This window comes from Stylophora pistillata, chromosome 8 (assembly GCF_964205215.1).
Source record: "Stylophora pistillata chromosome 8, jaStyPist1.2, whole genome shotgun sequence".
Taxonomy (NCBI): domain Eukaryota; kingdom Metazoa; phylum Cnidaria; class Anthozoa; order Scleractinia; family Pocilloporidae; genus Stylophora; species Stylophora pistillata.
Genome location: NC_142526.1, coordinates 25,373,824 through 25,391,686, shown reverse-complemented (window position 1 = coordinate 25,391,686; position 17,863 = coordinate 25,373,824). Strand labels below are relative to the sequence as shown.

The 17,863-nt window shown below is 39.4% G+C and overlaps 2 protein-coding genes, 1 long non-coding RNA gene and 2 other non-coding genes across 5 annotated transcripts; 2 read left to right on the top strand and 3 right to left on the bottom strand.

Annotated features, from left to right (window-relative positions):
• Window positions 1-2,459: 2,459 nt before the first annotated feature.
• LOC111334731 (ribosomal oxygenase 2) lies at window positions 2,460-10,850 on the bottom strand. Its single transcript, XM_022940544.2, has 9 exons — window positions 10,316-10,850; window positions 9,879-9,998; window positions 9,104-9,235; window positions 8,752-8,855; window positions 8,294-8,414; window positions 7,440-7,671; window positions 4,107-4,270; window positions 3,351-3,629; window positions 2,460-2,964 (listed from the first exon to the last, which is right to left on the bottom strand). Exons 1-9 carry the CDS (start codon window positions 10,745-10,747, stop codon window positions 2,797-2,799), a joined length of 1,752 nt encoding a protein of 583 aa, XP_022796279.1. The 5' UTR covers window positions 10,748-10,850; the 3' UTR covers window positions 2,460-2,796.
• LOC148725650 (U1 spliceosomal RNA) lies at window positions 4,321-4,484 on the bottom strand. Its single transcript, XR_015991302.1, has one exon. It is a non-coding gene; the product is annotated as a U1 spliceosomal RNA (small nuclear RNA).
• Window positions 5,722-5,842, top strand: LOC148725649 (U5 spliceosomal RNA). The gene has a single exon (XR_015991300.1). It is a non-coding gene; the product is annotated as a U5 spliceosomal RNA (small nuclear RNA).
• Window positions 6,014-7,505, top strand: LOC148725648 (uncharacterized). Its single transcript, XR_015990665.1, has 2 exons — window positions 6,014-6,153; window positions 7,463-7,505. It is a non-coding gene; the product is annotated as an uncharacterized LOC148725648 (long non-coding RNA).
• A 3,498-nt stretch (window positions 10,851-14,348) lies between the features above and the next one.
• On the bottom strand, window positions 14,349-16,930 carry LOC111335119 (frizzled-4). The gene has a single exon (XM_022940980.2). The coding sequence runs from the start codon at window positions 16,698-16,700 to the stop codon at window positions 15,066-15,068; it is 1,635 nt and encodes a 544-aa protein (XP_022796715.1). The 5' UTR covers window positions 16,701-16,930; the 3' UTR covers window positions 14,349-15,065.
• Window positions 16,931-17,863: the final 933 nt, after the last annotated feature.

The window sequence follows — 17,863 nt, the reverse complement described above, 5'->3', positions numbered from 1 at the left end:
CTCTGTTCAGTTCTGAAATTCTACTAAAACAATTATTCGCCTCAGGTTTGGTGAATATTCTCAAATAATCCCCTCGACTTTGTCTCAGGGATTATTCGACAATATTCACCTCACCTTCGGCGAATAATTGTTAAATGCAATTAAGTAAAGTTGAAGGAGGTGGCCAGAGATTATAGATTATGCCAATAAATGTTGCAACTTTGTTAGCGATATAAGCATTGTGAGATTTCCATGACAAATTTTCGTCAAGAATGACAACTAAATACAGATATTTTCAAGCATTTCAACACATCTTGTAAGAACAAATACTCTCTTTCTTGCGTTAATATTTTGGATTCTGCTAACAACTCAAAGAAGCTTTTTATATAAATAAGACCAAACTTGAACTTAACAATTACAGAATTATAACACTTTTCTAGCGTTTTAGTTCACACCTTTGATGTTTGGTGTCACGTTGTAATTACTACCCGCTTTTGTATTACATCATACTGTAAATATTTTATTCATCTACTTGTATGCTATATAATTACGTTCAGTTACTCATTGATTGAAGATGGCATAAGCATGCTGAAACATGTCTCTCAAAAAAGTTGTCTATTTCTTACAATATTTATCATACTTGCTACTACTACGACCTTATAAAAAACACTCGTAGACTCGGTCAACAGTACATCGGTTAATCTCTAGTTTGACGTCAAAGGGGAACTGAAGCCTAAAAATGAACCATTTTTAAATTGCAGCTTATAGCTCAAATAGCAATATTCGAGGGTTTTTCAGTCTTTGGGCCCAACTGCGCCTCGGAAAAATAGTTTAAAGTGGTATTTTGGCCTCGTAGTACGGCGGCTCAAAAAAGCGATGTCAGCGGTCATTTTAGCTCGTTCCTACGTCACTGGTGGGGAAGAAAGATAACAAACCCGTACTCTTCCTACAGAAATTTGGTTTGGTTAGGGAGTTATCGAAGTTGCGTGACTTGTAATGGGATTAACTATGAAAATGAAATAGTAACAGTTGTTTTTCTTAAGTTGGTTCCCCACCACTGACGTCATAAACGACCGCTGCTGACCTTTTTTGAGCCAACGGTCTTACTGCCCTAAAAGCGGGAAAAGGCAACGAAAATGAATATCGACACTATCTTTCTCCTCTAAAACTAACTAGAAATGAATGCAAACAATATACCAATTTTAAGCTTCAGTTCCCCTTTTAAGGGTTTCCCTTTACTCTCTTAGTTTGAAAACCTTGAAATTTGATTTACTGATATTTATTGATAGCTTACTGGCTCAACACCAGTCTGATAAGTTAGTAATTCTTCATTAGGTTTTTTCGATAAAATTCAAATTTTTATGAGGAAAAGATTTTTATATCATCAGCTAAAGTGTGAAACCCAGGCTATGAGACATCTCGCATCATAGAATATAGGAAAAGAACTAATATATTCAATATATATACGCGAGATATATTCAAAGAAAGAAAATTTGAGATACTATTATAATCGATTAAAGAATACATGACGATACTCAAAATGCGCGAGATAACGTAACAATCAATACGAGAGGATACTTAAAATGCACGAGATAACGTAACAATCGAAACAGGAGGATCCTTGAAATGCGCGAGATAACGCAATAATCCGCACGGAGGAGGGAATGGGCGATACTGTCGCAACAATCGAAGAGTAGAGGATATTTAAAATGCGATGACAGGATGCTTACAAAGCACGCGATAATATTGTAACATTCGAACATGGTAAGAAACTCAGTAAGAATGCGCGAGATACTAAGTACGTAATTATCAATAGCGCGGTTTACAAGCTCCAACGATGTGGAAAACGTCTTCTCGCGTTGAACCATGTCTCGTGGAAGGCGATGACTAGTTATGTTGAATTTTCGGCAGGAAGTATCTACAATATGAAATATTTCCTACAAGGAAACAGTTACATGGCCTCAAGAAACCACACCTCCCAAAGCAAGGAACTGGAGTTGCAATAGCTGCCTGGAGAACTGCGTCTCAATATTTAACAAATGGTGAACATCACAGCGTACACTATTGAGTTATGGATGCACTTGGGAGGTTGCTAAGTACGAAAGAAGCGTAAGAGTCGCTCGAGGCGATAGCCTCGAGCGACTCTAGTTTCTTGAGTGCTTAGCAAACCTCCAAGTGCATCCATAACTCAATAGTGTACGCTGTGGTGTTTACCATTTGTTTTATAACATAACATTGATACATTGTAGCTAAAGAGTTTCTTTTATTTAAAAAATCTTACGTGACCAGAAAAAACAAGCGCGCGTGGAAAAAGAGTCTTTCCATTTGCTCACGTTAGCAGCGTACACCCATGGGCAAATGGGGGACGCTAAATTGACCAATCAGAGCGCGCCCTTTTCTTTGGTTATGTTATAAAACTAAGTGGGTATGAAGGTGGGTGTTCCAGATCAAAACACAGACAAATACAGACGGTTATCTAGTAACGTCTTAACTCAAATCAATTTTATTTGTAATACTTAGATACCAACTTCTTACGACTTTTTCCAATTCTCTTGACTTCCTTTTTGAATTAACTCGTCAACTTTCTAACGGAACTGAAGACAGTTTAAGGCTCTTCAACGAAGTCAAATGTGTGATTATTCACAACACAACTACTCCAGTTTTGACTACAGTAACAAGGATATCACCCAAACACAACGATAACAAGATAATGCAGTTAGCATAGAAAATCCTGTAGTTTTTTAAATATGTCAATGAACTCAACGTATGCATGTCCAACTTTACAGTGGTCTACTTGACTTAAATTGGAACTCCCTTCTACTCCACTTCCAACAAGCCTTCGTTCCATAATGACTTCACCATTGACAGGCGCTCCTTCTCGAGAAGTTCCAGGCTGCTCACTGTGACGTACTCGTCGCGCTCGCCGCTTATGATCTGACGCAGGGCGCCTTTGTAACGAATGGGAAATTTCAGGGTTGAGCATGACTGAAACAGAAAAAAGATTAGATGCGAAACAAAAACAGCGATGATAGTGGAGGAAGGGTTCTACTCGACACAACGTCACAAAACAGCAAATGTATTACAATCTGTCTCTAATTGTGTTGGAGGAGCCGTCGAAGAGATATTGGGTGGACAATAATAAAACAAAGGGCACCACCAAACGACCCCGAACGTTTTCCTCTGCTTGAAAACCTGTGACTGAGTGTTTCTTCACTTAGCTGCGATTATTTTCTGCACTTTCCTGTTCCTCTACTTTTTCGACACGTTTCGCAGGTTTTTAATAATGATAATAAGGCGAATCCTTTCATACAAAACTCAGTTGAAAATGAATAAGGAATGAGGATTTCTATCATAACGCTTTCGTTACTTACGGTTTTATTCCCCATCATGTGTGTAGCTCTGTCATTATTATAAGAGTGCAGGAGCAAAAGATACTCGTCCCCTCCCTCCTTGTTGTCAAAGGGGTCGTCTTCGTCCTCACTTCCCTCCTCTTCATCCTCCATGTCTTCTTCATCGTCATCGCCTTCTTCCTCAGCTTTCTTGCTCTTCGATTTTGTTCCTTTAACTTTTTCTGTTTTCCCTCCTTTATCTTTCTTAGCTCCCCTTTTCGAGCCTTTCTTGTCTTCGTTCTCACTGTCTTCCGATTCCTCCTAATTAATAGAAAATTTCACCGGGTGCCCAAACGGAGATTACTAGTCTCTCTAGTCCATTAACTAGTTGCGTCACGCAACGCTTTACGTGACGGCCGAAATTATTGATTAATCTCCATTCTCCGTCGGAATAGCCTCATAAAATTGTTTGGCTTCGGAGGAATCTCACCGCCTCCTCCCCTAATCCAACTCAGTGTTGAACATCATAAGTGTTTGTTTCATACGTAACTGAAATACATAATTCCAACGTTTTTAAAAGAACTTAAAGGAGGTATGTCAGGTAAATGTGAACATGCACAAGCGACAAAGTTTCATCTGAAAATGATAAAGAGCAAGTAAAAACTATTGTCCCAACGGTCAAAAAGGTCTTCTCTGAGGAGTAAAATAGCTGATGAAATAATGGAGCTGAAGCCAGTGTACTTTAAGAAGTCGCTTTTTTTAGCGAGCGAACCAGTCTTCCGTTCCCGTTACACATACCTCTTCACTATTCTCTTCTCCTTCCTCTTCTGCTTGGGACACATCCTCGTCACTTTCGTCGGCTCCAGCGACACCGTCCGACAAGTCTCCGATTATTACTCGAACATGCTCTGGATGCAAAATTCGTATTCTATTTTCGTCTGTAGGGGCGCGCTTCTTGCTTCCTATGGAGAAATTTGTACGAGTATAACCTTGGCTTCAATTATTCTTTAGAAGGGGACTAGCGCGAACGCAGGTCCCCACTACCAGAAATTATACGCTCGAGTTATCCACATTTGGGATAATCGCAAGGGTCAACCCAGTCGAAGTGCAATGAAAGGGCCTCGCCTTGAGAGGACCGCCTACTTGATCACGGTGCCTCCCGCGTCAGGTAAGTATGAGAAAATTCGTGAGGTTCAAAATGTTTTGAATCAATTATACACTCGCATCAATATGGTTAATTCTTGGACGTCTACATTCGATATCACTCGTTTAGCCAATCAGAGGTCACTTGGTACGCAGATGCACTACGTTTCCCTTGTCAAGCATGTCAAATTGTTATGTTAATTCGTTTGTTGTATTGTTGCTACATTTAGCACAAAATTAATTATTCAAAAACGAAAAGTTCGTCTTGAATTGATCACGACGGTTTGCGTACCCTTGGTTTACACGTCGAAGTAAAAAGGCGACTTATTTATCGGCTTTGTAGCACCCAAATTTTGTGTAAGCAAGTCCAATCTAACTCAATATTTTCTCAGCACTGACTCTAGTGAAATCAGAATGAATTATTTCCAAAATTTCCATTCAGGGCTATTTTATTCACGTACAACATCTTCCAAGAGTCACCGAGAGGCTGTCACCGATGAAATATTCGGGAAAAGAATTGTGTCCCTTATCAGTCAAGATACAAATAACTCTAAAGCAACAAGACACGAACGCGTCAGACATCGGATGAAATAACTTCAGCAACTTTCACAGAACACCGCCTCCTTCACTCTAGCACAACAACAGAAAGGTGATGATGCTTTTAAGAAGTATGACATCCGGGTACGGCAGGAATAAATGAATGAATAAAGAAATGCAAGCGTTTAAATATGTAACATTTTTCTAATTTCGCTTCGTAACGCTGGAACGATAGGCACATCGCAGAAGCAAGAATTCATCACAAAGGCCTTGTCAGCCACACAATTTAGAACGCCTCTTGGAAATTTTTAAATAGTAACATGACACGCATTTTCTCGCGTTCAAAGAAACACGAGAGAAAAAAATCTACGAAATGACAGACAGGAAGGAAAAATATGCCGTCACGCAAAATCCTACCCCAAGAAATTCATTGGATTAAGACTAATGACGTTAAAACTACAAGGCACATCGACAACCGTCATTAAAAACAATCAAGTGAAAGTCTGATAAATTCGACTAGTGGTTAACATCGAAAGAAGAGATATGTATATATGTATTTGACGTAAAAAAAGGAAAAATCGGTTTAACATACAAATCCTTAACAGGGACACTTTAGATCTTTCATGTGCACGTTAAAAAGGCGCATGCGTCATCAAGAGACTAATTACATCGATCGCCCCACATGTACTGTCATCAGCCGTCCAATATATGTCCGACTGGACACTATCGAAGTTAACTCTGGTTTTCCTTCATCACGCATAAATCTTTCGCCTTTTACTAAAGATTTCCGTGGAGGAGAACAATAGAATGAGTCTATAGACTAATTTTTCGTCGCCCTGCCTTACGGCGGGGCTCCCATCTAATAGAGAAAAACAGTAACATCCCGCATGCGATGGGGGCCTCAACGAATATCGAGCAATCTCTACCATGAGAGGAATACGAATGTCATCTGAGAGAGAACATGTGGGGTCCATTACGGCCGGGAGGTTTCAAATCTAATGGTTGTGGTGCCGAATCATCGTTGAAGTTGGCGCTTGAAAGGTCCCTAATCCTGACTATCGGGATGCATGCACATTTCTGTGTACTAGTCGCCCAAGCAGGCAATCCGGTCCTGACGGGAAGAGAGGAAGGACACTATCGGCACATCGATTTTTAGGAAATCAAGGTATGAAACTCTTTACTCTTATTAGACTAATCAATTAAATCTTGCTGCACAATTTATCAAACATTCGATGGAAAGATTTCAATAAATATCGTGTGCGCGAGGTTTATTCTTAATTAGCAGATATCATAAGTTTTCGAGAAATAAAATTTTCCTTGCCCATTCTTTGTAGATATCAAGAGCTTAATGTCAGTTCTAACCGTTCGAATGTTGTTTCTATATTACATTTGTAACAAATTAAAAACAAATTAAAGAACACTAGCTAACACTTAAAGTTGAACCCTACTTTCAGAAATATTGTTCCCTGGAGCTACTATACTAACACTCTGCCAATGTCTTCAAAATTAATATTGTGGATATAATTAAGCATACCATCATTTTGTCATGCTTATAAAAAGATATCAGAAAACTTTCTAACGAAGGTGGGAGATGCATTGTTTTGATGATAAGTGTAGTGCATTCTGCAGCTTGAAGGGGGGAACATTGGGGTTTGCGGTGTTGCAGTGAACTCAAATCTTTCAGAGTACGATGTTTGTAATTTTAAACCAACAGTTTTCGGTGAATTAAACCAATTCTGGTATTGCAGTTTATTCTTTAACCCTTTAAAAACTAGATTTTGATGACCCATAGTTAATTATCGAACAAAACTAGCAATATATCCGAGATAATCTCAAATAAAAACTAGCTGATTAACCCCAGGCCAAGTTCGTTTATATTTTACTTGACCTCTGGAACTTTACCAAACACACTACCAGCCACATAAAGACCAGGGCATGGTAAAGATGAGTGAAACCAGACCAGGTAAATCCTGAGACTTTTTTATAGCACTGTGCCAGTGTACTGAAAACATTTACGGCAAAACCCTACTCCTATAATTGACTTTGACTTTATAACCGATTCAGGCCATGTAATTTGAAAAATGGTAATCAATTCAACAACTGTACTAAAAATTCAAAAAATAATTCCAATTTAACCCTTTCACTCCCAGATCTCATTAGTGATTCCCTTTGCTGTCTGCCAAAGAATTCTTATGATGTTAGTTTGGAGAATTTGGCAATGGATCAACTACTAATCCAATAACTGATGTTTTCCTTCATTCTCATTGCTTGACTGCTTGAATTTACAATGACATTATGAGGAGAATTCCCTTGTTGGTCGATCATGGAAGTTCAAGGGTTTATAAGAACAAATTAAAGTACTTTTCTCCTAGAGCAGTCATACAGCAAGGTTGACTGTGTTTGCAGCCTGTTTGGTACATTTACATGTTAATTTAAATGTTGTATTCTTGCCTTTTTTGATGTCTTTTGCATAGGGAGGAAGGCGGTTATTAAAGAACTCGTACATCATGTTGTCAACAGCTTTGTCAGGACTCATATGCTGCTCCAACCCAAGCACAAGGTTAATTAAGGTTTTGTTAAATGCAGTTCTTGGATCTGCAGTTGCTTTTTCATGCGATTCTTCTTTATCACTTTTTAAGTTGTCATTTTGCTCAGGTGGATCTTGATCAGAGTCAGTTTCATGCTATTGGTGAACATAATGAAAACAATTAACCTAATGACCTCTTAAAGTGATAAAATCTAAATTCTCCTTACAATATCACAGAGAATCACCCAGTCACCCAAAGAGAATAAGAGAAACCAATCACCAGCTAAAAAAGCTGTTGGTTTTAACAAATTCTCCTTGTCAGCACCTTGTCAGTACGGAGAATCTACATTTCTGATGTTTGGGTGAAAAGTGCTAACATGATTTCATAATATGTCAGAATTTACACATTTGAGCTACCTTCTTTCTGATTAAATGATCAAAACATTTTTAAGGTGGCCATCTAGTCTGTTCAACTGGATGGCTATTTCAAAAATTTTTGAAACCCCATTACTCATTAAAGAAAAGTTTAAAAGACCATAAGTTCTGTGATCTGATTAAGAAATATGACAATATCTAATCATTGCATTTAAGGTTGAATTTTATAAATGCTGACTTCAGAAGTTTGTCAACAAAATATCTTTTTTACATTTTAAGGGTTATAAAACAAAATTCAACCCCTCTACAGCCCAGGTTAAATCCCATGTTCCTCTACTATGTTTTCATTTTGGTTTCTTTAATGCAACCTTTAAACATAAATATTTTAGACTATGACGCTTACCAATCCATTGCCCATAAATGAAGGAAAATTAACTGGAAGACCTCTCCGATACTCCACATCACTTTCCATAGCTTTTTCTACAGCTTTAGTTAAGACACTTGTCAACATATTACCCCAAGAACTAATGCATGAATAATCAAAACACTGAGTTAATTGGTTCCCAAGTTCCTACAAGGTGAACTATGAAACAATTTTTTATATTTGTCTATGAATGTCACTATGAACTCAGAGCAGGAATAAGAATATCTAAAATAAAGCTACAGTTAGAAGGGGAAAAAAAAGTTCCATGAAAACCAGCATTTATAAATTTTCCATTTCACCAAATGACAAGCTGATATGTAACTTGTAAACACACCTGCGAGTACTGTGACTACACTGAATATCTAGGACATTTCCTTATCAGCAAGACAAAAGAAGCAAAATAATCTAAAGATGTCATTACTCTATCTGCTTAGTACCTTTCTTGGAACGTGGTCAACGCCAAATAAGTTGTGTGATTTTTGTCTTCAACTGGCACTGGAAAGAAAATAGATCCTCTGGGGAAGTACAAGAGATCTCCAGGCTATAGAGAGGGAAAAAATGCCTTTCATAAAAACTTGATCAGTTTACCCAGAGAGAATTTAGAGTCATAGTTTAAAGCAATCTAAGAGTTTTCGGGGATTGCTTTTCATTTTACTGCAAAAGACTTAAGGGATCCAACAGCTAGGGCACCAGTTTTGTATTTGCACAATCACTAGACTTGCATGGACAAAAATCTTTGGCAAGCATTTATGAAAAGAATTCTGATGTCCAGCAATTTTAGCATAATACCTCTAAATCGAATTCTTCAGTTGGTTCACCAATATCTTTCAGTTCCAAATCAGGACTAGCATCTTGAGAGAGCTCCTGCAAAGGCTTGAATAGTTTCCATTTGGTTTTACCCTCTGTTTGGAGGATAAAGGTCTGCAAAAGGAAATACAATGTAACTAGCTAGGACCTATTCCCTAAATTTGGAATTTTGAGTTTTCCTTGAAGGAGTAGAAATGCCAGAACACATCAAACATTTAGAGAAAAAAAAAACTTGGAAGGCAAACTGGAGTTCACACCTAAATCCTGCGAGCTTCCCTGTCCCCCACCCCCTAAATCAACTAAGTAAGGGTGATGAAATTAAGATAAAAAAGAGGTTTACAATACACCGAATGCAAATATGGCGTACAATTTGAATTGCCATTGTTCTGGACTGACTAGCCTCTCACATATGTAATAATTCTTTTGTTTCCAAGTCAGTCCAGAACAATAGCAATTCAAATTGGACGCCATATTTGCATTCAGTGTATAAGGACATTCTATTCTTGGACAGCAACCCCCTAAGAATGATGGGTATTTGGTGGAATGGGGTTGAATCTTTTTCTCAGGGAAGCCAACAAAATTTAACCCCTAGGACACCTTGCTCAGTGATGCTTACAGTAAACAAAAAAAAAAAAAACACCCTCAACTTCAAATTTCTCTATCGACACTGACAAAAGAGGGAGTTTGGATTCTCGCCATCACTAGGGGGGGGGGGGGAAGTGCTGATAAAAAAAAATGGAACCTCCCTTGTACTGACCTCAAGATCATCATGCTGCGGAGCCAGCCCTTGCGATCCTGGTTGGAACACGAATGCATCAACAAAAACGAGACAATTGAGATACGACTCGAGTGACTCTACCAATTTCCAAATCTCGTCCTAGGGAAGAAATGCAAAGAAAACCGTGGGAAATCAAGCCTGACTTGTGGGAAACACTTCTTCAGTTCCACGAGTGGTTGGGATCCTATAGATGCGAATAATTTCCCGTGGAAAAACTAACGAAGGAAAATAAATTTGCTTTTCACAGTCGTTGCCGTAAATAAATGACTCAAACTTTGCGTCAAGAACAACTTGCGCTTGTAGCTTAGACCACATTAAACTTAATGACATTCGCAATAAAGTCTCTCCAAAGTTTATCTATGGAAAAATACAACATTTCGAACAACAAGTAAAAAGATGTTTAAAGGAACACAAACCTTAAATCTATCCGGTTGATGAAACTGCACAGCAACTCCATTCGCTTTGATGTGTTTCGAATTGACGCGAGAACCTTCCTCGTTCAGCAGCTCCGTCTTCCCTTCGACGTAGCGACTCAAGTTTAAATCTTCAATGAACTGTATTTCCTCCTTTTTCAAAACGGCTTCCAAATCTTTCCTAGAGAATAGCGGTCCATAGAAGTCTGTATTCTCTCGCTTAACGAAATAAGGTTTCTTTTCCCAGGTTTCGGCGAAAAAAGTCTCCAGGTTCGCTACTGCAAGAAGCGTTTCTGCAACTTTCTTTGGCGATGAAAAGTCAAGTACCCTTATTACCGTTGTAGAAGTTTCGGGGTCGTTTTCACCTTCCACTTTTGTCTTTTTTCCATCAGGAGAAGTCGCTGAGGCACTGGCAGCTCGACCCTTTCGCTTCATATCGTTAGAAGTTAACAGAAACGACGTAAGAAATCCTAACCTATGCCACACAAAACGGCGACGACGTTGTTAACGTTTCGCGACTTCTACTCACGTGGAATCATGTCGCGAACGCGCGCCAATTTAGCCTATTTTGATTGGTCAATTTCTTAGCGCAAATTTAGAGCGGTTCCCAACAACGTTCCCTGCAGGAATTGGGGGCTTTCTGGGAGCTTTCTGGACGACTTCATTGGAGATTCCAATGCCAGATCAGGACATTTCAAGTAATAAATCGAAAAAACGAGTGCGAGTGTTTCATCAGGGGTTCCAAACACCGAGAAACGGATGAAAGCACGAGGCCGCAGGGCAAGTGCTCTTATTGTTTCGAGGTGTTTGTAACCCCTGATGAAACATGAAGCACGAGTTTTTGGTATAGCTTCTGAAACGAGTTGCCGATTATTGTTTGTAAACAATAGCTAGAGAATATGATAAAAATGGTTTCGTTGGAATGTTCCATTTAGGAGTTGGCCAACTTTTACAGTTTATCGATTCAGTTTACTGTGCGAGATGGATGAGTCAAGTTCAAGGTTTCGGATTCCCAAAACTTCTTACGAGGAAAACGCGTCTATTATCAATTCTGTTCCGAAATGTACGGTTTACAAGAACAAATGGGGGATACAGATTTTTCGAGAATGGCAAGTTGTGCTCCATTGAGAATGGCAAGTTGTGCTCCATTGAGCCAGGCGGAGTGTTCAAAGCTGAAGACATTGGTTTGGATGTTAAAGAGTTGACTGAAAGCATTGAAAACATGAATGGCAAAAGTCTAAACTACTGGCTATGCAATATCCAAATGTCCACTGATTTTCCGAGAATCAGTGGACATTTGGATATTATATCCAAATCTCTAAAGATTTTCATCCACTTTCTCATAGGGTATCCAAACACATGCACATGATGTGGTTTACATGCAGTGATTCGTAGTTGACTTTATGAATTATTAATGAGTTTGAGAAGATTAGTTTCTTGACGGATAACCTCGGTCCTTTATTAGAAACGAGTAAGACAAGGTCTACGATTTTGTCAAATTTCATCCAGTGAGCTACCAACATAACACTTGTCATCAAACCAGTAAACCAGTACCATGACTGACAAAAACAAAACAAAACAGAGAACACTTGAACCAAGATACCATATATAAAGAAATTAGTCCCAGGTTAACGAGTATCTGCTCACAATCACGGAGTCTTTTTATCAAGACTTGTTGAGCGACAAACATTTTGGGTTGAGACTGGGGATGTCCACTCATCTTAGTTACGTGACCGTAGAGAGGTTCTTCCAGAACCACTTCTAAATCCACTTTTCTTTAAAGTTTTTATAAATAGTGTACCCCACAGATGAGACAGACGAACAGACATACTGAAAAAAAAAACTTATTCAAGACCATGGAAAATCCATCTAATATCCGGCCAACACTAGTACACTCCTTGTACCCTCTGCACAGTGAAACAGATTCAACCTCAGGCTAACCTCTGGAAAGGAAACAGACCCTTTGGAGTTGTCGATTACATGTTAAGCAAGAGGAGAGAACCAAATATGCAAGCAATTTTGATAAATGATAGAAACAAGCATATATGTATTTTTATTTTAGAAGTAAAGTATTACAAAACGAATTTGATTTGTTTTATGACCCCAAATGTAGTACCTGTCAATTTGAATGTTGCCGCTCTTATGGGGATCAATCTGTATCTTATCTTTTGGATTCTTCTTATAAACCCTTGGGCTCTTGAAATCCATATTTTAGCGATTGAAAACAATTCATCTGAAACTGTTTTTTTTTTTTTTTTTTTTTTTTTTTTTTACTGCAATTAAAGTTGAATAAACCCACTATGTCTTCGACGCTTTTTCTAGCCCAAGTCAAACGAAACCAACATCAGACCACTGAATCAAATCTTTGTAATTCTTCGTTTATGGATGTCGTTCAACACGAAAGAGGAAACTTATTATGAAGAAAAGTGGTCTCTTATGGGCTGGGGATAAACGTGTAAACACAACTGATGCAGGCGCACGTGTCCGGCCTCGCCTTAACAGTGGCGGATCCAGGGGGAGGGTCCGGGGGGTCCGTACCCCCCCTTATCAGACCTGACGCTTACAACTTTGAGACTGAAATTCTTACATCAACAGGATCGTATGTAACACTTTTTAACTGGCTGTTTTTTTAAATGAATCCAAGTAAACGGTAAGTGGCCAAGGAATTAATTATAACGTGCAACCGCTACTGGTGGGAGGGGATGTGGGGGGTGTGAGAAACAAGTAATTTCTGAACCAAAGTTTGGACCCCCAATCAAAAATTGCTGGATCCGCCCCTGCTTAACATAACCTGCCAAATGTAACCGGGCCTGCACGTTTTTCAAACTGTTTTGACACCGAAGTTAGAACGTTTCTAGAAGCCATTCGATCCTTATCTCATTCTCTTTTCGCCATAGTTAGTAGTAACTATGCTTTTAGCGTAATCCCCATACTCTCTTGCGTCAAGGCGCTTTTACGAGATAAACGAAGGAAGCGGAATGCCTTGAAACAACGATCTTATCTTCTTCCTTGGACATTTCAGATGTCACGTTTAAGGCAGAACAGAACGAACACGGCCGTATTAATTGAAAATTGCGCGCTTTTTACTTAACAGCCACCTTTGAGCCGTTATTCTTTGTTTACATTCAAGTCACTTCTCAGATCCAAAATGTCTACTTTCCCCTTGCAGGCCTTCTGTTGTAAGAGTGAGTTCTGACTTGAAACACCTGCTACTACAACAATTAGCAAAACCCAAGGCGCCGCACAGTTTAAATCGACTTTATTAGCAAAAGTTACTTTTATTTCATTGCGCATGGATGGCATAGAAGTCGACTAGTCTGGGGTCACTTATGACAATTTGAATTAGCCGAAGGTGAATCAAACAAACGTTAACACTTGCGCGGGTAAATAGGTTCCACAATTCTTGCTTCTCCTCAATCGCATTTCCTAAGCCTGAACATGTGACATTAAAGAAAAAAATAACCAACCAATATTGGCAATTGATCGATAATTCCACAATGTGAATTAAAACGTGGTTGGTCTGTTCAATTAGTGAATTGCGTACACTGATTGAACCTGCACTTCGGATATCGGGTGTCATTTCATTTACTCTTGTCAGTCGCGCAGGCCGCCGTAAGTAAAAGATAAAAAGAATAATAATTGGATGCCATAGATGAAAGCGGTTCCGAAATGAAAGAGTAAACACAGAAATACGAAGGGAAACATTCCTTTCAACAGCTGAAAAAAGGCACGTTGACAGTCAATCGTGATCGTGCCGAAATAAATCAACCAAAGTTAACATGAATTTATCATTAACTGCGAATTATAATTTTTTATCGATGTGCCCTGCCTCAGGCATTTCGGCTCCGTCATTGATGGAAATATCTTCAATTAACATATCCAATGAGTTAGGTTTGCCAAAAATCGCTAAGAAACGCCAGAATGCGCCGCAAGGTCTCCATTCGAACTCAAAACAAACAGTGAATAATTAGCAAAACCAGATAACTTTTGTACGTAGACGCTACCAGTGTCAACTAAAATTTTCAAGGCAGGAAAGTTAAAGTAACACGACACATTTATGGTGGGAATCACCTTTGCCCTTACGATCGACAACAGAAAAATCGCGAAGGAAATATCAATACTCCGTTCAAACAGGCACTCAACCATAAGGAGACCCATTGATGATTCTCAAAGCCTTTTAGAATTATCATTGTTTACAACTTCAGTTTCGATTGTTATATACATATACATATATATAGAAATCAACGCACGAAATGAAATGAACTTTAAAAGTTTACGGGGGCAACTTATGCGATACTCGCGTGAAAGGTACCAACAGCAATCGATTTTTCTTGTCGTCAACAATTCACGACAATCAGAGAATTGATAAACTTTGCAAAGTGACTTTAAGATCTCTAGCGACGATCAAAATAAAGAGATCATATGAAACTAAACCTTCTGCAAAGAGTACGCCTCAAAAGCAAGCTTGAGATATGTAAGAACGCTTTCGATAACAGTGTTGTATTTGGTGCGTGTACAAAATGGATTTTCGCTTGCTGCATTCATATCACAAATTAGGTGCTAATTGTTAGCAACCAGCTGAGTGTGTTTTCAGGCTAAGAAAAGCCTGACCCCCTCATACTGAATTCGTCTTCGCCATAAAACCGAAAAGAAGACAAATAAACGCGAACTTGACGTGAAATGGGAAGGAAAAAGTATACGTCTGTCGCATTCGTTGAGTTAAAATGTCTCGTGGGTGCTCCAGGAGCGAAATTCAAACTGTTGTTTCGTTAGAGTGACCGCCATTCCTCTGCGTCTGTGGTCGTGGGGGCCTTCTCCCGGTTATCACATAGTAAACCTTTTTCCACGATTGCAGAGTTTTCGGTGACCAGATCCAAATTCCCGAAATTGTTCCAACGAACAGAGACATGAAAAGTTTCAGCATGAAGATGCTCAGATTTGGTTCGGCGATTCTATTATCCCGTTTACCATAAAACCAATATTCTTTATTTGCATACTCATAGAAGTAACAGGCAATAACTGCGGTGGCCGGCACTGTTGAAAATACCGCAAATATTCCCAGACGAACGATCAGTCCTTCCAGTTTATTCGTCTCGCTTTTTGTGTTTCCATCACGTTGCACGGTGGCGCGGATTCGAAAGAGGCCGACGAATCCGGCGATTAGAAACAGTGTTCCGATAATAAGATAAGTAAACTGTGGCCCCAAAACAAACGCGGCAAGCGCGATCAAATCTTGATTCCCAACAAAGCATAGTCCGGTCAACTCATCGCTGTCTATTTTGCCAGTTATGAAGATAAATACTGTTTTGATACAAGGCAAAGCCCAGGCGATACCATGAAAGAGGTTTGAGTATGAACCGATGGCTTCGTAGCCCCATTTCATTCCGGCAGCGAGAAACCACGTTAGCGCCAAAATAACCCACCAAATTGTCGCGGCCATGCTAAAGAAATACTGTAAAAGAAACACAATGGCACATCCGGTATTTCGACGACCGTCTTGAATGAGAAATTTAGGCGTGTTGTACTCACAAGAGATCGCCTCTCGACCAGCTGCAAGACGAACGATGAACGAAATCGAGTAAAGAAGGTAACAAAGAGCAAGCCATACTATCGATCGTTCCGGATACTTGAATCTCGCCGCATCCACAAAGAACGTGCACAGTACGGAAAGGGTCGACACTAGACACAAAATAGACCAAGCCGCCATCCACTTGTCCATCTTTTCTTTGTCTGATGTTTTAAAAATACCTTCTTGATTACACAACACTGCACATGATCTTGTGCCCGGTATATAATAGTAATTGACGCTATTTTTAAATTTCCTGCACTCTTCCGAACCAGCATAGGTCGCTCCTGCGGTTGTCACTGTATGCGTTTCGTTCACTTTTACGCCCGTGCTTTGGATGAGAGGTCTCGGGCTGGCGTCTTCGGTAAAATTCGGTCCAGTCATACACATCTCATGACCGTCGTTCTTCTCCAAGAACTTGGTGCAGTTGAGTTTTGCAGGCCACGGAATACCGAACTCTTCCAACACATGTAAACATTGCTTGCGAACGTATTCGCACAATGGCCTGCAGGATGTGATAAGAACGTCCACCATTTCGGTACACATCGGAAAATACGCTGAGCACAAAAAGAACTGCAACTGACTCGCACAATTGAATTCAATCAAAGGAAGAAACTGTTTGAATTCTAATTCGGCTTCTCTCTGAGTCTCATGGCCGAGCATGTTTGGTATTCGTGTCGCATTGTAACCCATGTTACTACAAAGTGGGGCATTTACTTTCTCACACTGCCATCCTTTCTTCCTAAAACCCTGACCGTGCACAGTGGTGACGGAACTTGCCAAGATCACAGCAACAAGTAAAGAAGACTTGAGCAGATCCATACAACAGCGCAACAGCTGAAATCGGCACTCGTAGCTTTCTGCAAGCACGGTATAATCGCGCACTCTCCCGAGGTTTCCAGATATTCGGACGCTGATCTGCGCTTAGAGACTTAAACTCTAAATTGATTTGCGTTGTAGGTACATAAATTCGGTTTGCCAGGACGGAATTCACAAATGCTAAATGTAAGCAATCGATCATCTGCATGAGAATTGCTAGCCGTGTTGTTCTTTGTGCTTCCCATGGGCGGTATACGCTGCAACCAATCAGCGAGCGTTCCGTTGATTAAACGCCACGCCTGTCAAAACCATCTGTCAATTAATTTTAATTTTGTTCTAAATTACGATTGGTTGATCAAATCAGCAAAGCAAACCAAGTAAAATGCATGGTGCTTGCTTTCAATTTGCAAACTCTATTTCTATTTACACAGCATTTGTTTTCAACACATGAAAGGTTTTCTTTAGCCTTTGTTCTCTCAGGAAGAAAATAATTGCGTCACACTTCTACTGTGTGCCCTTAAGACTAACTTAAAGCGACTCCAAACACTTCACGAATAAACAGGCAAACCGCAAAGCCCTCTGCATAAAGTGTAATCGGTGGTGGGGTTCTAGTAGTTTACAAATGAGACATCTTTTTCAGATTTCCTCTCATCTTCAAGTTGATAACAAAGAGAAACTCATATTCTTTTGTTAAAAACTGATTTGAAGAAGTCAAACTTAATTAACGGCACTATGAGCAGTAACTAGACTCGGCAAAGGACAGGGGAAAAATTCCGTCTTTCCGAAAAAATCTTGACAACTGTTTCAAATCTATCATCGAAATTCTAAGTCTAGGTATTTATTTCTTAACTTTTTTACATATGTAACTTTCTAGGGAGGTGATCACATTAAAATTTTTCCTCTGTGCCCATCCTTCCACTTGCGATCACGTTCTTCAAGAAATTGCGATTTTGCCAAATAAAAAAAACGAGCTCAAATTTTTATTGGAAAACCTTGTTCGAGAAAATGATTACATCGAAGTGCATTGCGAATTTGTATTGAACTCACGAAAGCAGCCTATTTGTTTCTTTAATTTTCCATCAGATATAAAAACTTTCTTTTAGTCGTCAATTCACCAGATCGATGGTTTGGAACATAAATCAGAGCTATGAAATCAGAGCTATGAA